The 22068-nt window shown below is 40.9% G+C and overlaps 1 protein-coding gene across 4 annotated transcripts in view; it reads right to left on the bottom strand.

Annotated features, from left to right (window-relative positions):
* slc25a25b (solute carrier family 25 member 25b) overlaps nucleotides 1-22068 on the bottom strand; it is a 48204-nt gene that overhangs the window by 9770 nt on the left and 16366 nt on the right. Inside the window, exons 1-5 of one of the 4 annotated variants that reach the window (XM_014143109.3) lie at nucleotides 13541-13798; nucleotides 8824-8950; nucleotides 8398-8485; nucleotides 5727-5762; nucleotides 5189-5300 (exon numbers count right to left, since the gene is read on the bottom strand). In XM_014143109.3, coding sequence (XP_013998584.1) covers nucleotides 5189-5300; nucleotides 5727-5762; nucleotides 8398-8485; nucleotides 8824-8950; nucleotides 13541-13699 — 522 coding nt within the window. In that variant the 5' untranslated portion in view covers nucleotides 13700-13798. Of the gene's footprint in view, nucleotides 1-5188; nucleotides 5301-5726; nucleotides 5763-8397; nucleotides 8486-8823; nucleotides 8951-13540; nucleotides 13799-22068 lie in introns of those variants that run through there. The other 3 variants (XM_014143088.3, XM_014143116.3, XM_014143092.3) reach the window with 3 other exon arrangements.

Here is a 22068-nt window from a genome sequence, read left to right as displayed (position 1 = left end):
AATTGAAAACCCGTTTGCAATTATGTTAGCACACCTGAAAACTGTTGTCCTGATTAAAGAAGCAATAAACTGGCCTTCTTTAGACTAGTTGAGTATCTGGAGCATCAGCATTTGTGGGTTGAAGAGGCGACTCCGGGATGCTGGCCTTCTAGGCAGAGTTGCAAAGAAAAAGCCATATCTCAGACTGGCCAATAAAAAGAAAAGATTAAGATGGGCAAAAGAACACAGACACTGGACAGAGGAACTCTGCCTAGAAGGTCAACATCCTGGAGTCGCATCTTCACAGTTGACGTTGAGACTGGTGTTTTGCGGGTACTATTTAATGAAGCTGCCAATTGAGGACTTGTGAGGCGTCTGTTTCTCAAACTAAACACTCTAATGTACTTGTCCTTTTGCTCAGTTGTGCACCGGGGCCTCCCATTCCTCTTTCTATTCTGGTTAGAGACAGTTTGCGCTGTTCTTTGAAGGGAGTAGTACACAGCGTTGTATGAGATCTTCAGTTTCTTGGAAATTTCTCGCAAGGAATAGTTCTTTGTTTCTGCCCATTTTGAGCCGGGAATCTAATCCACAAATGCTGATGCTCCAGATACCCAACTAGTCTAAAGAAGGCCAGTTTTATTGCTTCTTTAATCAGAACTGCAGTTTTCAGCTGTGCTAACATAATTGTAAAAGGGTTTTCTAATGATCAATTAGCCTTTTAAAATTATAAACTTGGATTTGCTAACACAACATGCCATTGGAACACAGGAGTGATGGTTGCTGGTAATGGGCCTTTGTACGCCCATGTAGATATTCCATTAAAAATCTGCCGTTTCCAGCTACAATAGTAATTTACAACATTAACAATGTCTACACTGTATTTCTGATCAATTTGATGTTATTTTAAAAATGGACCAACATTTTTTTCTGTCCAACATTTCTAAGTGACCCCAAACTTTTGAACGGTAGTATAGATTATATATCATATAGACTTGTCACAATTATATCTACAAGTAATTTCTGGTCTTGTATCTGAACAATGTAAAATTGCAAACATGATGCCCAAGACTATTGTATGTGTGTACCATTTCAAGGCAATGATCATGACCTAATGACTGCTATGCCTTGAACTGGCAACTATGGGCCTTGCCTGGGGCATTAGATGAGCACTGAAGCACCACATCCGGTCTGGGTAAGTTCTATAAGACTTTCTGGGACATGGGAGGGATAAGGAGTAGCACAGGCTGCTCTGACATGATAAGAGGGAGGGAAGTACGAGGCATATACACACTTCCAGCGAGGTCCCATGATTGACATACAGAGTTGTTGGACTGGTGGGTCTGCTTTCCTTATTCTACCCTGTGACCAACAGTATTATGCAATCATCATCCAGAATGGGGTTGGACGGTATCCACATTTTCATACAGTTTCTGTACCATACTGGGGTATACGGTATTACTCAATGTGCACACAAGGGGCACTATTTCTTAAATTATATTTAAAATACTACTATTTAGGCAACAGGGATCTTGATCCAGGAGGGGATTGAATGTTTGTTTGTGTGTCAATTAATTCCGTAAGGGATGGGTTGCCAACTGGCGATTTGACACAAAAAAAAAATGTCACTCATTCATTCAGTCTCTGCTGTAACCAAGAAGCTTGATTTTAACATCTAGCCACTTAGCTAACAAATTAGTAAACCAAATGCACAGCTGGAGCTGCATATCATTTATTTGACACATCTTAGATTTCTTATAGTTATACTTAACTTCTAGTTAAGTTCTAAGCAGTGGCGTAGCACGGTATCATACCCCAGTATAAACACTATTTAAATATATAAGCAAACGATTGGGAAATCATTTAACTTTGTTGACAACTGTAGAGGGGGGGTCCTCTAAGGAACAGAAGCATCAGGGGTTTTTAGAAGAAGTTCCACCTCCTGCAGGGAATCAGCCAGTCGCTACCCTACAATCATTTAAACAGGAATGTCCCTTGAAATTAAGTTTGAGCTCTTAAAAGGAGGTGGGGGTCACGACAAATTGTGATAACACCCACTGTATCTCAGCTGCAGAACCGCTTTTAACCCCTTCAAATCCCCTCAAGTTTAAGTCCACTTAGCACTGGTCCCCCATGTGGGGCTCCCGAGTAGCGCAGCGGTGTAAGACACCACTGACCCTGGTTCGATTCCAGGCTGTATCACAACCGGCCGTGACAGGGAGTCCCATAGGGGGGCACACAATTGGCCCAGTGTCGTCCAGTTAGGGTTTGGCCGGGGTACGCCAACATTGTAAATTAGAATTTGTTCTCAACTGACTTGCCTACTGTAGTTTAAAAACATTTTATTTATCAAAATTAAAAATAAAAACATTTGTCACATGCAAACGTACCGTGATGGCAGGGCGAAACGACCAGGATATAAGATTCACCGTGATGGTGGGTCGAACCAACCAGGATATAAGATTCACAATGATAGCGGGTCTAACCGACCAGGATATAAGATTCACAATGATAGCGGGTCTAACCGACCAGGATATAAGATTCCTTGTGATAGTAGTTAAAAGGCATCCTGCTCCAAACTGTAATTTACATATAAGTGACGGTACTCCTTATGGTCCAGTGTTTACCATATATACTACATACCGGGGTATTTGGAAATAGCCATGGGATCATTTTTTAATACTGTCAATACCGTTGAAACTATTTATTTGAAGTGTTTTAATAAATGTGAATATTTGAAGCTGCTTTTAAAGTAAATACCTGCAGTCAACTTGTGCAATACGTTAGCAGATAAAGAAGATCGCGTTCATTTCATGATTTTTCATTATGAAGCTTACCGGTAGTCCCCAGTCATGTTTACAAGCACACAACGACGAGAAACCAGAGCCTTGGGAGTCACTCAGTGTTGTGCAGCAAGTGCCAGGTGTAAGATCTAATTACACTATGGACTTTTGAGCTGGGGTATCTGTCCTGCAAATAGTTTAGGTCAAATAAAATGTTCACAAGGCTCTAGCTAGCATTTAGTTAGCATTTTACCTTTTAGCATTGCTAATCTATGGATTACAGAGACTGTGGGGTTTGAAAACAGTGATCGTGTTCAGTGCCGGTATTACCGTATATCTCAGCATGGCACAAGGTCAGTATAAAAGGTATGACAATCTGGATACCGCCTAAGCCTAGCTCCAGTATGTGGCTCGTTTTAAGAAACTAGGCGTATGTTGCACGTCACTACTTCACAGGAGAGGCATTTGAAACCCAAATTCTTATTTTTTATTTTTTTTAGCAAAATGCGTTTTTTTGGCAGAAATGCCTTCTGGAACATGTGAACTTTCATGTGCCTTAATAACAAACTTGTATGCCATCTGTAAATATGAATAAAATTGTTCCAATTATGAGACTAGTTGTTTTAGCCACAGAAAAAGATGGGAACTTTCCCGCAAGCCATGATTGGCTGGCATAATGGATGGGCTGGACATGCCGGGAGATGAGTTCGGATTGGTCTGCCATGTAGCATGCTTCTGTCTATAACATGAGCTGCTCAGTATGTGTAGGTAATCCTGTCTAACGCAGCTTTTTTTTTAATGAAAGTCGTTTTCATTGAAAGTTAAAGCATACGGTTTAGCTAGCTAACATTATCCGACTGACTCGCTAGCCAGAAACAAACAAAAACATTGTTTAGAAAGTTGCTTTTAGTTGCCTCGTTTGCTAGATTGACTGGATGGACTTATTGGTGTTAAAATACACCAGATATTCAATTTTGGACCACCAGGCTGCTGATGTCTTGCAGCCTGTCATTTTTGTGTTTATACTTTTTCATAACGACAAGTTTGATGTCGGGCGACAATAGAATGTTCATGATGTCAGTGTGACAACTGTCTACAGACATGTCGATAGACGTAGTATAAACCAGACTTTAGTCTTGAAATCTTTGGTTGTTTAGTACACTACCGTACTCACTCTGTTTAGCACGTGGCCTCACGTGAATCCTTAAAGAGATGGGTGGGGCTAAGGCTTAAGAGGGTGTGAACGATGCAGAATGGGTGTAGACAAAGAGCTCTCCAGTAGGTGTTACAAAACATTCAAGGACCATTTTCTCAAAAGTGGGGTTAGAAATGTATTAACATTCAAATGAGAATTACTTTCCCATCGTTCCTCAACTGTAGTGTATGATATACAATTTTCTAGCTCTGAGTCTACTTTTATCCAATATAAAAAACACAATTTCAAATTTTGCTACATAAGACCAAATCAAGTCAGGTCGGTCACATATGGACCACGAGTGTGTGAATGACGAGTGTGTGAACTGAATCTCCACTATGATCTTTGTCAGAGACTCCAGTCACCAAAGTTAGACAGATCTCTCTGCTACCGCACGGCAAGCGGTACCGGAGCGCCAAGTCTAGGACCAAAAGGCTCCTCAACAGTTTCTACACCCAAACCATTAGACTGCTGAACAATTCATTAAAATGTACATTGACATATAGCCTCGTTATTGTTATTCTTATTGTGTTACTTTTTATTATTACTTTTCATTTTAACCTACTTGGTAAATATTTTATTTTTCTTTAACTGCACTGTTGGTTAACGGCTTGTAAGTAAGCATTTCACAGTAGTCTACACTTGTATTCGGCGCACGTGGCAAATAATTTGGATTTGATCTACAGGTCTGACTGTCTGGCCTAACGGGATACAATAGCAGAAAGACCAGCTTATTGACGTCAGCAGTAGCTGATCTGGTCTGGTTAAGCAGGATCACACTGACCAGTTTGGCTCCTCTAGGGAGTCTTTCCGGGAACCCTGGTCAGGGCCTAGACGGCTAATATGGTTGGGGCATAGAGAATGTGTTTGTATCTGTGGGACTATTAATAATATATGAACACTACTCTGCTATTCAATTGGAAGAGAAAGGACATAAGACAAACGTGTCAACATACAGTCCTAGTAGTTTTAATATTGGTAGAGCATGGCGTTCACGCCGCCATATAGACGCTTTTATCCAATGCAAATTACAGTCATGCGTGCATTTTTACGAATGGGTTGCCCCGAGAATCGAACCCACAACTCTGGTGGTGCAAGCACCATGCTCTACCAACTGTGCCATACAGGACCACTCATTTTACTTAAATGAAAAACTAAATTTAAACAACCAATGAAAAACAAAATTTGCTTTTGAACAACCCTGAGAGGAAAACATGCAGTTTTCCCATCTTACCGTAGAGTGTTTCCAGTACAGGATGATCTCAGGAATGTTATCAGCAGGGTGCAGCAGGTGGTAGTCTCTCCACTCGTTCCAGTCGATGGTCATCGTGCCGTTCTTGTCCATGCTGTTGACAGAGAAAACAGAAAAGACCAGAACCATTACAACATAGCTTTTTACAGCGCCGCTTCTCTTTTGTTTCACCAGACCGTCTATGTGTGGGCGTGTGCCTGAATTCAGTGTCAGTAAGCTCACACATGCACAACTTTCTGATAAGATTATAAATGCTTTTAAGTGCTGCTTTTTTACTTTCCAAATTTAAGCATGCCATGGGCATTTTCTGTGTTGGGTTATGGGAATCTTTCAGTAATCTTCTTAATTTGGGCTTTTTATAAGCAATTAAAGGGCTGCAGGTTTTTGCTGTGGCTTTCTTTGTAACAATTAAATAAAACTTGAGGAGAGGGCAGAAACAAACAGAGTCAAATACGAAGCGAAGAAGACGATGTGCGTTTGTGAGGCAGGGCAAGCAGACGGAGATGATTCCATTACTTACTACATGATAGGGGCCCAGACAAGGCCCTTCCTTATTCTGAGACCAGCAAGAGGGCGAAAGAGAAGGGGAGAGAAAGGAGAGGGGAGGCACAGAAAGGGGGAGGGCAGGGACATGCACATAAACACACAATTAGAACTACAAAAGAACGAGGGGGGCTCTGGTGGTGATGTCATAATGCCCACCCTAACTAATGCCTGAGGAAGAATCTTTCAAATGGATGGAATAAAACCAACTACTCTTAGTGATTTCATGATATCCATATTGGACGTGGTGAAAAATGGCTTAATATGTAACATGCAAGTAAAATAGATCTACTTCCTGGTATTAAAACAACTTCACAGTCAGAAGGACATAAGGCTAACTTTATCTCAACTAGAGTAAATCATTGTAGTTTCCTCCGCTTATCAATATGCCTTGCACATATTAAACATGTGGGTCCTTAGAACTGTAAAAGGCAGGGTTCTCCCCAAAGAATTTAAGAGGGGCGCTGCGCCACTATGTAAAAAAAAAAGTATATACAGTACCAGTTAAAAGTTTGGACACACCTACTCATTCCAGGGTTTCTTTAAATTGTACTATTTTCTACATTGTAGAATAATAGTGAAGACATCAAAACTATGAAATAACAAATATGGAATCAAGTAGTAATCAAAAAAAGTGTTCAACAAATCAAAACATATTTTATATTTGAGATTACTCAAAGTAGCCACCCTTTTCCTTGACAGCTTTGCACACTTGGCATTCTCTCAACCAGCTTCATGAGGTAGTCACCTGGAATTCATTTCAATTAACAGGTGTGCCTTGTTAAAAGTTAATTTGTGGAATTTCTTTCCTTCTTAATGCGTTTGAGCCAATAAGTTGTGTTGTGACAAGGTAGGGGTGGTATACAGAAGATAACCCTATATGATAAAAGACCAAGTCCATATTATGGCAAGAACAGCTCAAATAAGCAAAGAGAAACGACAGTCCATCATTACTTTAAGACATGAAGGTCAGTCAACGCGGTAAATTTCAAGAACTATTCAAGTTTCTTCAAGTGCAGTCGAAAAAAACATCAAGTGCTATGATGAAATTGGTTTTCAAGAGGACCGCCACAGGAAAGAGAGAGACACCAGAGTTACCTCTGCTGCAGAGGATGAGTTCATTGTAGTTACCAGCCTCAGAAATTGCAACCCAAATAAATGCTTCACAGAGTTCAAGTAACAGACACATCTCAGAGGAGACTGCGTGAATCAGGCCTTCATGGTCGAATTGCTGCAAAGAAACCCCTACAAAAGGAAACCAATAATAAGAATAGACTTGCTTGGGTCAAGAAACATGAGAAATGGACATTAAACCGGTGGAAATCTATCCTTTGGTCGGATGAGTCCAAATGTGAGATTTTTGGTTCCAACCGCCGTGTCTGTGAGACAAAGAGTTGGTGAAAGGATGATTTCCGCATTTGTGATTCCCACCGTGAAGCATGGAGGAGGTGTGATGGTGCTTTACTGGTGACACTGTGATTTATTTAGAATTCAAGTCACACTTAACCAGCATGGCTACCACAGCATTCTGCAGCGATACGCCATCCATCTGGTTTTAGCTTAGTGGGACTATCATTTGTTTTTCAATAGGACAATGACCCAAAACACACCTCCAGGCTGTGTAAGAGCTATTTGACCAAGAAGGAGAGTGATGGAGTGCTGCATCAGATGACCTGCCCTCCACAATCACCGACCTCAACCCAAATGAGATGGTTTGGGATGAGTTGGACCGCAGAGTGAAGGAAAAGCAGCCAACAAGTGCTCAGTATATGTGGCAACTCCTTCAAGACTGTTGGAAAAGCATTCCAGGTGAAGCTGGTCTGCAAAGCTGTCATCAAGGCAAATGGTGGCTACTTTGAAGAGTATAATATATAAACAATATTTTGACATTATTCTACAATGTAGTAAATAGTCAAGAATAAAAAAGAAAATTGAATGAGTAGGCGTGTCCAATTTTTGACTGGTACTGAATATATGGCAAAACATTTTCTCTAGATTGCAGGAAATGGCAGTAACAGGTGTACGGGCCTCTCCTGCCGCCGTACTCAGCAGCACCACCTTGTTAAAAAATCCTGGGGAGAACCCTGAAAGGGCAAGCCTCAAAAAAGCCATCAGGTAAGACAAGATAGGACTGGAGTGGCAACTCTGACCAGGACTAACAGAGTAATCGAGGGAAACACCAATACTTCTGTGGAATGTTCTGGTGGACTCGGGTTACCCAGTCGACCCTGGCAGTGGTAAATGGACGACACTGACTGCGACCAGTCAGCCATTCGGGAATTAAAGATGAAATAGAGAAATGGGGAGAGAGAGGATTTCTCCCCCGAGGATCTTCAACCGAAGATTACACAATACAACATCAGTAGTGTTGAACCTGCACACATGATTATATGTACTATTATTACTACTGAAATTAACTGGATTTCATTATCCTCATTGCATTGTACTGCATTTACTGAAATGCTGTACCACTATATTGCTTTGGTAATATCTAGAAATTGTATGTCATGTCAAAGCAATCTGAATTTGAGAGGAGAGAGAAGTAGAGACAGTCAGAGACTAAATGCATGCTGGACATTACGAGCCATTAGTTTAGACAGGAGTGTTGGTGAGACGGGAGACTCGTCAGCCCAGGTTGACAGCCTCACCTTTTGAGGATCTTCTCAGCCTGCTGCTCAGAGATGTTAACCCCCAGGTCTCGAAGGGACTGCATGATTTCCTGCGAGTCAATGTGACCTGTGGGGCAAAAGAGTAAACATCAACATCGACCACTCGCAATGTGCTTGAATTATGATGATATCATCTCATTAACCGGATATTATATCACTAAGCTTTTAATACCAGCTTATAGAATACTACATCAAATGTAATAGACATAAATGCAGAATTTCCTCAGTTATAGTATGTCATTATGTATGCACAGCTTAACCCAATGCATCATTTTCCCCCCAACTGCCCAAGTGATTAGTACGTTATAGCACTTTGAAGGCTAAACAGTGGTTTAAGTGTAACTGGTAGTGATAGAAGTTAACACAGGCAGTGGTTGAGTGGCTCCAGCCTGTGTTCCATCGTACCATCGTTCTTCTTGTCCAGGCTCTTGAAGACCAGCCGAAGCTTCTTCTCGTGGTCTCTCAGGTAGTGGACAAACTCCTCAAAGTCCAGCTGGCCGTCCAGGTCCTTGTCTCCCGCTTTCACTATTTTCTGTCAGATGAGAAAGAGGCATTTTACATTTAGATAAGGATTAAATATCAACTTACATACAGGTTGAAGACAAGACAGGTGAGTCAAGGATACAGCTGTTAAAAAAACAAAAACATGGAGGATTCAAGGCAAGGGGAAATTATAGCCTAAATTTAGTTAAAACTATGACAAAGGTGAGCCACGAGAAAGAGATGGACCGAGTGATTTGAGGACAGGCGTGTAGGTCAGTGAGGGGAAGGTGACAGCCATCTGGGTCTTGTTTGCTCCAGAGTGGTCATATGGTGGGCATCACCTGATCCATTAGTGTGGAGTGTTTAGACCATCACAGCCACGTTGAACTCTAACTCAAGCCTGGCGGAAAGAGCATACGGGCTGTCCGAGCCATTGAGCTGAAGGCGTTGAGAAATGCATGTGGAGCTGAGTGCATTTCAATCATTAACCCCTACCCCAATGGGCTCTGAGCCAAGGAAGAGCCTCTATTAAAAAGGTGGAGCTAGGCCTGGGAGTTCTTCTCAGCGATTTAAAGTCAATCTTGACTCACAGTTATGAACTTTGGGTGAGGAGTTTATGAGTGGGTCTGGGCCAGCTGAATCTATGAGGACTGACTCACATGGTTGTGTGTGCATTTCCATGAGTGTAGGGGTGTGTGTATGGTTCTGTGCATTTCCAAAAATATCTGAGCTTCTGACCTTTGGGGGCCATGTTAGGGGACAGGTGAAAGAATAACTCTTTGTTATTAGTGTAACTCCTTATGTTAGACTTTTAGGTTATCACATCAGGTTTATAGAGTAGATTACCTAAATACAGGTCCAATATATCTATATATTCTAGGACTATTGTGTTTCTAACAATCCAGCCCCTTTTTAACTCCTACCTAGCCTCTGCCGTGTCCCCAACAACCGGATGCATCCGGTTTTCAGGGGAAATAGAAAGAGAGCCTGTGACGAGACTTCCGCTTTTGGACATTAACAAGGCGACACTCCATCTTAACTCCTCCTCCACATTTACTGGATTGGTTGAACAGTTCAGAAGAGAATCTCCAAACAGTTATTTAATCTTCTGGTCAAGACCAGTATGTAGGGGATCTAGTTTCAGGCGTTTCTTTTACGCCTGCTACGTTAGGTTAACTCCTACCAGTCCTTTCCTGAGAAGTGTGTGTCTCCTCCTTATGATTCAATAAATAGAGCAAATCTTAGGTCTCCTTGAGCAGTTGGCTGATGGCCAGCAGTGGCTTCTGGGTAAAACGCAGCCAACAGTTAAAGATAGATGATCTTGGGGGGATTTTGTTTTATGTGGTTCAGGGTGGTTTTGTGTATGTGTCCAGGTAGAGGGGTATTTGATTTATTAGTCCAGGGTTTTGGTTATTGTTCTATGTTAGTTTATTTCTATGTTCTGTCTAGTCATTTGTATTTCTATGTTTAGTTAATTGGTGTTGGGGCCTTCAGTTGGAGGCAGCTGTCTATCGTTGCCTCTGATTGAAGGTCCTATAATTAGGGGTGTGTTTGTATTGTGGATTGTGGGTAGTTGTATTCTGTTTTGTGCTTGTCACCTGACAAAACGGTTAGTGTCGTTTCTGTTAATTGTATACGTGTTTATTTTGTTTCTCCTTCTTATATATTAAAAAGAGAAGAGTATACACTTCCTTGTTGCGTCTTGGTCCTCCACACACGACACTCGTTACAGTGCATGTGAAGTTCTTTAAGCCGGACACTAACTTGCCTACCAATATTCCTACTTTTGGGGACAACTGGGCCATCACTGTGGGAGGGGGAAAGTGTCCTTCCCATTGCAAACTAAGCATGATTCACCTGTCTTCGTCAAGATGGGTCCAAAATTATTGGCACCCTTGATAAAGATGAGCAAAATGTACAAAAATAAATACAAATATTGAGCTATATTGTATACTCAAAATTTGAAAATTATACTAATACAATTGCTCAGAGAAAGATACTTTTTTTTAACAAGTAATACTTTTTTCTCAAAAAGATAGGGGTCAAAATTATTGGCACCCCTGTTTTCAATAAAGGAAAGGGAAAGGGCTATACCTAGTCAGTTGTACAACTGAATGCCTTCAACTGAAATGTGTCTTCCGCATTTAACCCAACCCCTCTGAATCAGAGAGGTGCGGGGGGCTGCCTTAAATCGACATCCATATGGGATGTCATCAATACCTCACATTGCGAGGATAACGGCACTGAGCCTTTTTCTAAATGTTTTATGAGATTGGAAAGCACATTGGGAGGGATCTTAGACCAGGGTTTCCCCTAACTAGATCCTGGGGCCCCCCCTGGGTGCACGTTTTGGTTTTTGTCCTAGCACTACACAGCTGATTCAAATAACCAAACTCATCATCAAGCTTCGATTATTTCAATCAGCTGTGTAGTGCTACAGCAAAAAACAAAACTTGCAGCATGAGAGGGGGTCCCAGTACTGACTTTGGGAAACCCATTCCTCCATACAGAAAATTTCCAGATCCTTGACATCCTTCGTCTGCGCTTATGGACTGTTCTCTTCATTTCAAATCACTGGTTTTTAGTGGGGTTCAAGTCTGGAGACAGATGGGCATTGCAAAATCTTGAGTTTGTGGTCAATTAAGCATTTCTTTGTGGATTTTGGTGTGTGCTTGGGGAAGAAAGATTAGGCTGGAAGATCAATTTGCTGCCAAGTTTAAGCGTCCTGGCAGAGGCAACCAGGTTTTTGGCTAAAATGTCCTGGTACTGGGTAATGTTCATGATGCCGTTGACCTTAACAAGGACCCCAGGACGCAAAATAGTCGATCTTCCAGCAAGACAATAACCCCAAGCACCAATCAAAATCCACAAAAATAAGCTTAACTGACCACAAAAATATACATTTTCAATGGTCATCTCAGTCTCTGGACTTGAACCCCATTGAAAACCTGTGGTTTGAATTGAAGAGGACAGTCCATAAGAACAAACAAACGATGAAGGATCTGAAAATATTCTGTATGGAGGAATGGTCTAAGATCCCTACTAATGTGTTCTCCAATCTCATAAAACATTTTAGAAAAAGGCTCAATGTCATTATCCTCACAAGGTGAGGTATTAAACAGGGGTGCCAATAAATTTGACTACCATCTTTTTTTAGAATAAAAAACATTACATGTTAAACAACATTTATTTATTTGACACAGTATTTATCATCTTTATTAAGGGTGACAATTTTGGACCAGACTGTATTTTTAGAGCATTAGGTTTTATACTATATTGAACAGTCTCTTGTTGGTAGCAAAAAGGTGTCAAAGAGTGGATTATAGTGCCAAGTGGAAGTTGACTGCCATAAACTAAATCGAGTGACAGCAATTTGAGTATAGTGTTATATAGAGATACTTTGAGAATAGGAGAAGGCAAATAAAACAATTCTAATAACCAGGGTCGGTCAGTAGACCCAGGAAACTAAGCTAATATGGGTGTTTGCGAACTCAGACGCATGACCATGAGCAATCCTTTTAACAATGGTTTGTTTGCCCTCGAAAAGAAGGAGACAGCTTTGACTGAACATCAGATAAACTCAACCATGTGCACTAACTAGCTGGCCATTTCTGCAAGCTGAAACCTAAAAACAGAACCAGGAGCGACTGACCAAAGTTAAGGGTAAAACTGGAGACGCCCACTAGTTTGTTTATAAAATAGTGGGTTTTCCAGCTAATAGTCTAATTATTGAGGAAGTACAGAATTTTTGGGCAATAACAGGAATGAGTTCAAAGTCCAGTCTTAAGAACTATAGTGCCATTTTCTCACTCATCCCTCAGAATACATTTAAGTTAAGTTTGGTTGACAACAAGCAAATATCAACCAAAGCATTAGCCTACATTCTAAGAATTTTTGACGACACTAATCTGGGCTTTCTTACATTTTCTAGACATTTCTAGACTCTTTGTTCCACAGGAAGCGTCTGAGCCTTCTTTGAAGGATACCTGCCAAACCCCTGACTTAACCTTAAATTAATAATCTAAAGAACCAGTTCAGACTCAGAGTCAAGAGTAGTCTAGCGTCGGCTCCCAGGCTTCACTCACATACAGAAGGTGAGTTCAAAGCCTGTGGCAGAGGCTAAATGAAGTCTGACTGGATAGAGTTTGGAAGAACGTGAATTAAAGACAAACTCATGGTTATGAAATGAATTGTCTGAAATATTTTGTTGGAATAAATCATTAAATCCATATTTGACCCCTATGAAAAAGCAAATGACAAAATAAGGACAGTGCATGAAGCACATTAAAAAGCTAGGTCCTAGGGGGTTCAAAGGACAATGCATTGCTGACAAATGTTCAGCAGAACGTTAGATTATATATAACAAGAAAGAGTTCATTAAAATTCGTGTGAATTTACAATAATTTCCAAGTTATTACACAGCGGCAGAGAGCCTGTCTACAGACTGGCCACTCACACAATCAATCAAAAAGCGAATTCTACAGCTGTAGGGCTGTCTGCTAGTCTTGCCATATGAATGAAAGTGCTGAATGAAATAGCGAAATGCTAACTGGAATTCATTCAAGTGTTATTGCTATAATCACATAAACAGAATTGTACAGCTATAAAAAGATTCCAGATTTAAAAATGGCATATCTACCTTCCGCCAGTTTCGATATGTAGAAAATTCCTGAGAAGGAAGAAATAAGCTCAGTTTGAAGAGAGACTTGAGTTCAGCTGGTAGTCCATTTGATTCAAAATACTCAAATTCAGTGTGTTCTGAGTTTGGAAAGGGCACGCACAGGCACACGCACAACATGTTTCTCTTAGGTAAGTGTAAAATAAAAATAAATAAGTTACATAGAAGAAAAAAAAAGTTTGCCCGCTCTGAAGTGCAAAGCTGGAATGCTGGTAGGCAGAAGACACATATGGGATAAAAGGACTCAAAAAGGTCCCTCCCACACAGAGGCTGGTAGGACCAAGGAGCAATCTTATTGGATGCCACAACATCCCGCCCTCTTACTATCTTTCCACCACAGGCTGTCAATATTTCAAGAGAACCAAACAAGACTGCATTCTGACAAAGGAGCCCCCCCCCCCCCCCCCCCTTTAGCCCCCAACAAATGGCCCCTTCATGAAAAAAAATGACTTGTGCACTTGAATGAAATTAAGGAACCAGAGGTGAACTTTCCGGAAAACCCTTTAAAGCTCCTCTTTCTTTCAGTCCAAATTCTTCTTATGTGTAATTAATTACAACAGCTTAAATACACAAGTCACATCCTACCGTACTGGAATGTGACCAACTGTGGCAATATTAGGCATCTTCCTCTTTCTTACACAGAGGAAATCATGAGATCATCAGCATTACAGGGAATCAGATCCTGGGACCGAAACTGTGGTGCGCTGTATGATCAACACCTTTAACTGGGTTATTACAGAGAAGTGTTACCATTATATCAAGGGGGATTTGATATTTAAACTAGCTGAAGTTTGACATTGATGACCATCTCCTATAGTACAAGGTCATGCACAAAATCTGTTACACACTAAAGTGCAGTTGTAATTGTGGGGAAACTTTGAAACGTCGAACATCTTCCTTTCAAGAAATTTGACAATTTTTATGTCTAACAAGATGGCCAATACACTGGATATTGGTAATCTTGTTAGAAAAGGAAAATGGCCCACTGATGTGCTCAGGAACTTTGGCGACACACTACCACACCATTAGCATTGATGACATATTTTTTGAGACTGACTGCAGTAGACCATCACAGCTAATACGCTACCATTACGCTAATATGCTACCACTAACCCAAGGAGTACTAGCAGAAGCACAAATGCTAACCCAAAGTGTAGTCAAGAGGGATTTGACATTTTAGTTATTTAGCAGACGCCCTTATCTAGAGCGACTTACAGGAGCAATTAGTGTTACCTAGTCGGCTCAGGGATTCGAACCAGTGACCTTTCAATTACTGACCCAATGCTCTTAACCACTAGGCTACCTGCCTCCCAAGGGATGAAGTTGGTGGATTTATTAAGTTTAGCCTATTTTAACTTAGTAGCCTGCTCTTGAAATGTATACAGGTAGGCTTACAAATGGGCCCTTTAAGTAGAAAACTTAAGTAAAAAGCAGCATGAAACGTCCCCTTCTGAAGAAAGAACATGTACCTGTAGAATTAGGACTAAATGAGAGGTTACCACCATTCCAGACTGTATTGTGTGTCAGTAATAGAGATCACCATTGACGTAACAGTCTGCTCCAGTAAAGTGTCCTCTGTCAACGATAGAGGTGGTGAGAGTAAGGAGTGATTCAATTACAGGCACAGGAGATTGGAGAGTCCCAGAGACTGCCGGGTGCCTGACTGCAGCAAGCCTGTAGAACCCACGCACTTGTCCACTGCCTGCTAGAGGAACCACCTGTAAAGCTATCCCACTGAAGGGGTGCAGGGGGGCCGTTTTCAGAAGAGGGGGGACATTTTCAGCGAAGCATCACTTGGGTGACCGCCAGGTATCTAGCTCTCGGTCTTCCCATTTCACTTGGCCAGCTATTTCTGGGTGAGTCACTCGGCTGGGGTCCAAGGGTAAAGGAAGAATGGCCGCTGACGAGAGGGGTCTTGGTATGGGGGGGGTCTGTGTGTGTGTAGGTAGGTCAAATCCACGGTTCAATATAATGTACGCACATCCAGGAGCTGTTACACGTGCATGCAAGGAGAATACCTGTACAGAGTTTAGATGCTGCTAGATTATTAGATCCTAAAACATGGTAGATCGCTCCGAGATTCTAAAACATTGTTATATCCACTAAACCTAGTCATCCCTTTAGAGTTAGGCTATAGACATTTACAAACAAACGTCTGGTCAAAGTCATTACGGCCATTAGGCCGTCACTGATTTGTAGGGTAAAACATTTCAGTCACTTTTACTCTGCTTTGTCCAGAATGCACGTGGCTGAGATGTAAGGTAAGACTCACCCTTTACACATAACACGCTTATTCAAAACCAGCCAAGTTGATTGAGTTAATACATTTAAAAATGCTGCTACAATGAAAATATTGAAACACAACATGAGCAGCTTTAATATTGCAATTGAAAAATTAATTAGGCCCTAATCTATGGATTTCACATGACTGGGAATACAGACATGCATGTTGGTCACAGATACTTTTAAAAAAGAAATAAAAAGAAATAGGTGCATGGATCAGAAAACCAGTCAGTATCTGGTGTGACGCATCATGTTGATTAGGCTGTTTATTGTGGCCTGTGGAATGTTGTCCCACTTCAATGGCTGTGCGAAGTTGCTGGATATTGGTGGGAATTGGAACATGCTGCTGTACACATCAATCCAGAGCATCCCAAACATTGGGACATGTCTAGTGAGTATGCAGGCCATGGAAGAACTGGGACATTTTCAGCTTCCACAAACTTTGTGTACAGATCCTTGCAACATGGGGCCATGTATTATCATGCAGAAACATGAGGAGATGGCGGCAGATGAATGGCACGACAATAGGCCTCAGGATCTCGTCACGGTATCTCTGTGCATTCAAATTGCCATCGATAAAAAGCAATTGTGTTTGTTGTCCGTAGCTTATGCCTGCCCATACTAAAACGCCACCATGGGGCACTCTGTTCACAACATTGACATCAACAAACCACTCGCCCACACAACGCCAAACACACCGTCTGCAATCTACCCGTTAACAGTTGAAACCAGGATTCATCCGTGAAGAGCACACTTCTCCAGCGTGCCAGTGGCCATCAAAGGTAAACATTTGCCCACTGAAGTCGGTTACGACGTCGAACTGCAGTCAGGTCAAGAAGCTGGTGAGGATGACGAGCACGCAGATGAGTTCCATGAGAAGGTTTCTGACAGTTTGTGCAGATATTCTTCGGTTGTGCAAACTCATAGTTTCATCAGCTGTCCGGGTGGCTGGTGTCAGATGATCCTGCAGGTGAAGAAGCCAAGTGTGGAGGTCCTCGGCTGGCAAGGTTACACGTGATCCGGAAAAAAGTACGGAAAAAGTAAAAAATAAAATAAAATAAAATGTATGAAATGTATGCATTCACTACTGTAAGTCGCTCTGGATAAGAGCGTCTGCTAAATGACTAAAATGTAAATGGTCCGCGGTTGGACGTACAGCCAAATTTTCTAAAATGACGGAGGTAGGGCTGGGCGATATGACAAAAACATAATATCACAGTATTTAAAAAAATAAAAAATAAATTGACAGTATTTTATGTTTTGGAATAAGTTCTACATTTGCTTTATGAGTAGTTTGTGCCCCTTGGGTGGCAACACATACATTCTAAGTGACTTCAAATGGGTCTTTCTCCATTCTGATTGTTTTATACTGTTAAATTCAACTTCAACCTAAAATATTTTCAGCATTTTCAATTTTTGCATTTCCCGCACTCATTTGAGATAATTTTTACACTGCTACATAGGGATGCACGATATGGTCAAAATATCTAGGCCTTATTTTACCAAATGTTGCAATTGCGATTTGACTTGCAATTTACAGCAAAACACTTCGGCGAACTGTTGGAATAATGGAAATAAAATTATTATTCTAATTATATAGTTCAAATATAATAGTGGGCACTTTCAATACAGTGTGGATGGACATGACAACGAATGAAAATGCCAGGGAGGAGTTATTGTGACAGGGTAGGAACCAAAGTGTTGATAAGTGTTTCCTAGGGCACCCAATAATCTTTGGCTACATTGAATGTTTTCTCAGCTACTTCATGTAGCTAACGTTCATGCTTTGCGTATTCCTTTCTAATTTAGAATATACTGTTTTACAAACATGCTGATTGAGGGCTACACCATCACTGGTATTATCAGGACGTATAGCTAATTAAGTTTGCTCAGATTCAGTACATTTATTAGATAGCTAGTATGCCAGCTAACTAACGATTAGCATTTGCGGCTAACAAGATTTAGGCCCAACTTGATAAGAAAAAAACAACTAGCTTAAGCTGTTTGCAGATGTACGAAACAAATTAAGTGTAATTATTGAACGCTAGTGGATTTTAATTATAGAACGCTAGTGGATTTATATTAAAACGCAAGTGTCTTGTGCTCGAGCAACAACAAAATGTGCCCATTGAGTGACAGGGGGCGGGGATAGGTCTGTGTGGAAAGCAGCATGGAGTGAGAGAGAGATGACTCAAGTAGCTAAGTAACCTCTAAAAATGGGATGTTACGCACGGAGTATCACATTTAACAAACCAAAACACTCAAATACCGTTTTAGAAGGTAAAGTAAAAACCCCAACCGGTCCATCAATACCAGTATTACCATCAATACCAGTATTTAGTCAAATACGGTATACCGCCCAGCCCCCGTTGGAGGGGGCTTATGGTAGAGAAATTAACATACAATTCTCTGGCAACAGCTCTAGTGGACATTCCTGCAGTCAGTATGCCAATTGCACACTCCCTCAACTTGACACATCTGTGGCATTGTGTCGTGTGACAAAACTGCACATTTTAGAGTGGCCTTTTATTGTCCCCAGCACAAGGTGCACCTGTGTAATGATCATGCTGTTTATTTAGCTTCTTGATATGCCACACCTGTCAGGTGGATGGATTATCTTGGCAAAGGAGAAATGCTCACTAACAGGGATGTAAACAAATTAAATCAGGATATTTTCCACCTGCAGACTGCAATGTTTTTATTTGTTGGCTTAATGTAGGCTATTTTTTACATACAATGGCAATTATTACTTTTTAGGTTTGTATAATTTTAGTTTAGATTGATATAATTTTTATTAACCACATGACAATGATTGAGATATGAAATGAATTATAAATGAATTATTATTATAAATAAAATAAAATTGTTCCATGAACATATGATCTGTGTTCCAGTTCGTTAGAAATGGTAAGATAAATTGCCATTCCATATGAGAAAGGTAGCCGACTCCTCGTGTTGGTAACTTCAGGAGAGTATTGGTAGAATCTGCAATAGCCAGCAGGAGCGGTATGAGAATGGTTGAATGGCGCCCACGAGTCATTTGTGTCTTATTTCATCAAACAGTAAGCTTAAAGCCTCACACATGCTCAATCATAATTTTATTAAAAACACATAGGGTGTGTGTCTATATATGGAAAAATACTAGTTAAACATTTTTGACCAATCGATTGGTCGAAGGAACACACGACTTTCGATCAACCAAGATTTTTTTTTTCCTTCCCGGGGACAGCTCTACCCCTAGTTACCACAGCCACAAAGTAATTTGTAAAAATTCATTAACATTTTTGGTTTTATTTTTTGTCTTAATTTAAGGTTAGGCGTGTGGATAAGGTTAGGGTCAAGGTTAGGTTTAAAAATCACATTTTAAGAAGATAAATTGTGCCTATTTCTACAATTTATGACTTTGTGGCTGTGGTAACTAGGGACGACCCTGGGAATGGGACATGGGGTCTTACAGCTGTAGGGTCTTAATTTGAGCCAGTTTGATACTGCAGGAAAATAATAGGAAATGTGAATTATAATAAAATTTATATTTTTGTAGGGGTTGATACATTTTTTCATAAGGGAAAACCAAGTCTGAAATTTGTAAGTGGAAATAAGCCTTTTAAAACCTCAAAGTTCTCCTGCAACAGGGTGATCAAATTAAGATCCTACATATGTGTGTAATAATAAGCACAACAGAAAAACATGTTGTTTTCTTCCTTCTCCATTGAACATCTAATCAAATGGCTACCCAGACTATTTGCATTGCCCACCTCCCCCCCTCTTTTACACCGCTGCTACTCTCTGTTATTATCTATGCGTAGTCACTTTAATAACTCTACTTACATATTACCTCAATTACCTCGACTAACCGGTGCCCCCGCACATCGACTGTACCAGTACCCCCTGTATATAGCCTCGCTAGTGTTATTTTACTGCTGCTCTTTGTTACTTTTATTTCTTATTCTTTTAGGTATTTTTCTTAAAGCTGTATTGTTGGTTAAGGGCTTGTAAGAACTACACCTGTTGAATTCGGCACGTGACAAATAAAATTTGATTTGAATATAGGCCATCTTGCGTTTACTCCCTCTCTATGCAATAGACACCTTAGAAAAGGCCATAAACATATAGTTATCAGCATATCAGCAATCTCTCTCCAATACAGTCCTGTCATTAGGCCGGTCTAAAAGTTCTCATCTAATCAGTCCACAACAGTCCAAAGTGTCAAAACGCTTTTCTACAGCAAAAAAACATGCGGTCAGTCAGTATGTATTGTAGTGATATTTTTGCACTAGTTGGCTGCACCAAAACACCCCAAAATGTTTTATTTATAACTTGTTCCCGAACCTCTTTTAAAAACAGGGAGCCAAATTGGGAACATTGAATCGCAATAAAATCACAGTATCAAATCACAATACATGTTGAACCGTGAGAATCGCAATATCGTATTGGCACCTAAGTATTGTGATATTGTATCAGAATGTTCCTGGCAATTCCCAGCCCTAATGTATTGTTGTAACTGGTGAAAGTCACAGGTTTGAGCTGAGATAAAGTCTAACATGTGTGACACACGTACATGTGTCATGAACGATGTGTGTGGGTGCGTGCGTGTTTACATTTACGTCATTTAGCAGACGTTCTTATCCAGAGCGACTTAAATGCATACATTTCATACGTTTGTATTTTTTTTGTACTGGCCCCCCGTGGGAATCGAACCCACAACCCTGGCGTTGCAAGCACCATGCTCTACCAACTGAGCCACAGGGATATGTATGTATGTATGTATGTATGTATGTATGTATGTATGTATGTGTATGTGTATGTGTATGTGTGTGTGTGTGTGTGTGTGTGTGTGTGTGTGTGTGTGTGTGTGTGTGTGTGTGTGTGGCCTTCACTCCAGTTCAACTTTGCCAGGCCTAAATGTCCTGTCGTTAAGAAACCTATTATAATGGGATTGGGGACTAGAAGTCTAAATGGCGGCGGTATCTAGATTTTCATATTGTCAAACAGTACAGTCCTTCTCTCATCCCAGGATTTAATTAAGGTATTACTGTCTTTGTGTACTAAGGGTGCAAAGAATCCGCAAAAACAGCCCATTGGGCGTCTATTACCAGAATGCTAACAAAACTTGCACATAGCGTATTTCCATAGTGACTGCTAGCTAGATATGCTAACGAGCGCAAAACGAAAAGAAACTAATTGCAAAGACAGGCAATCTAGCTAAAAGTTATACAAGTATAGGTAGTAGCTACCAAATGTCATTTTTGGAGAGTTTGGACATTTACAAGTGAATGTGAATGAGAGACATTGTGAAATGAACAAAGTTTTGACACATGCTTGTCTGAAGGAAGAAGAGCACTGGCTCTGGAGCAGCATGTGTACACGCTGTGTCTGTGTGGAGTCGCTAGAATAACACAGGGCTCTACGCTGGCCTTTATTTACAAGGAGCACGTGTGCGCCTAAGCTGAAAAATGTAGGCGCACACAAAGACATTTAGGAGTACAATGAAAAATATGGGAAGCAACAAAGCTAGAATCTTACATTTTTATAGACTCACTGGTGCTCTTAAATAAAAATTCCAGGTCGCACAGAAAAATATTTAGGCGCATATGTAGAGGCCTGCAACAGGCCTGCCTGCTCTGCTCGGAGAAGAGCAGACTGAGGGGCCGAAAATGGAGAGGCGTGCAAGACGCAAGGAAATCATTATAGCAGTGGCAGCTGAACAGATAAGTCAACCAAACGCTTTGACTTCTCAAAACACGGCTAACACTATATGATGCCCCGTATCCTTATTGATTCAGCCAGTTACTGAGCTAACTAGCATGTTAAACCAGATACACAGCTGGACTCGCCATCTCCCACTTTCTCCCTTTGTGCCATTTACCACCAAAGCCTAGCATATATTATTAGTCAAATGCCATACATCGTATTATCACGTTTACTCTGCAATCTGCGGTGAAGTCGAATTGAAAGCAGGCATTGGACAGATCGTCCATACATAGCGGTTTTCACAGACCTGCAACAAGCCACACATTACATCTACTTTTGAAGCCTTTTTGGACACAATGTTCTGAACCCACCTGATAACTTGAGCCAACGTTTGTCACATAGCACAATGCTAAGAGAGTACCACGGCACAGTTGAGTACCACCACTGTACATGGTAACCCTTAAGTGACCCTGAAGAGGACAGCACTTAAACAAATGCTCATCACATCCCAGAGG

The sequence above is a fragment of the Salmo salar genome, chromosome 01 (assembly GCF_965601325.2).
Source record: "Salmo salar chromosome 01, fSalSal1, whole genome shotgun sequence".
Lineage (NCBI taxonomy): Eukaryota > Metazoa > Chordata > Actinopteri > Salmoniformes > Salmonidae > Salmo > Salmo salar.
This window is presented reverse-complemented; position numbering and strand designations above follow the sequence as displayed.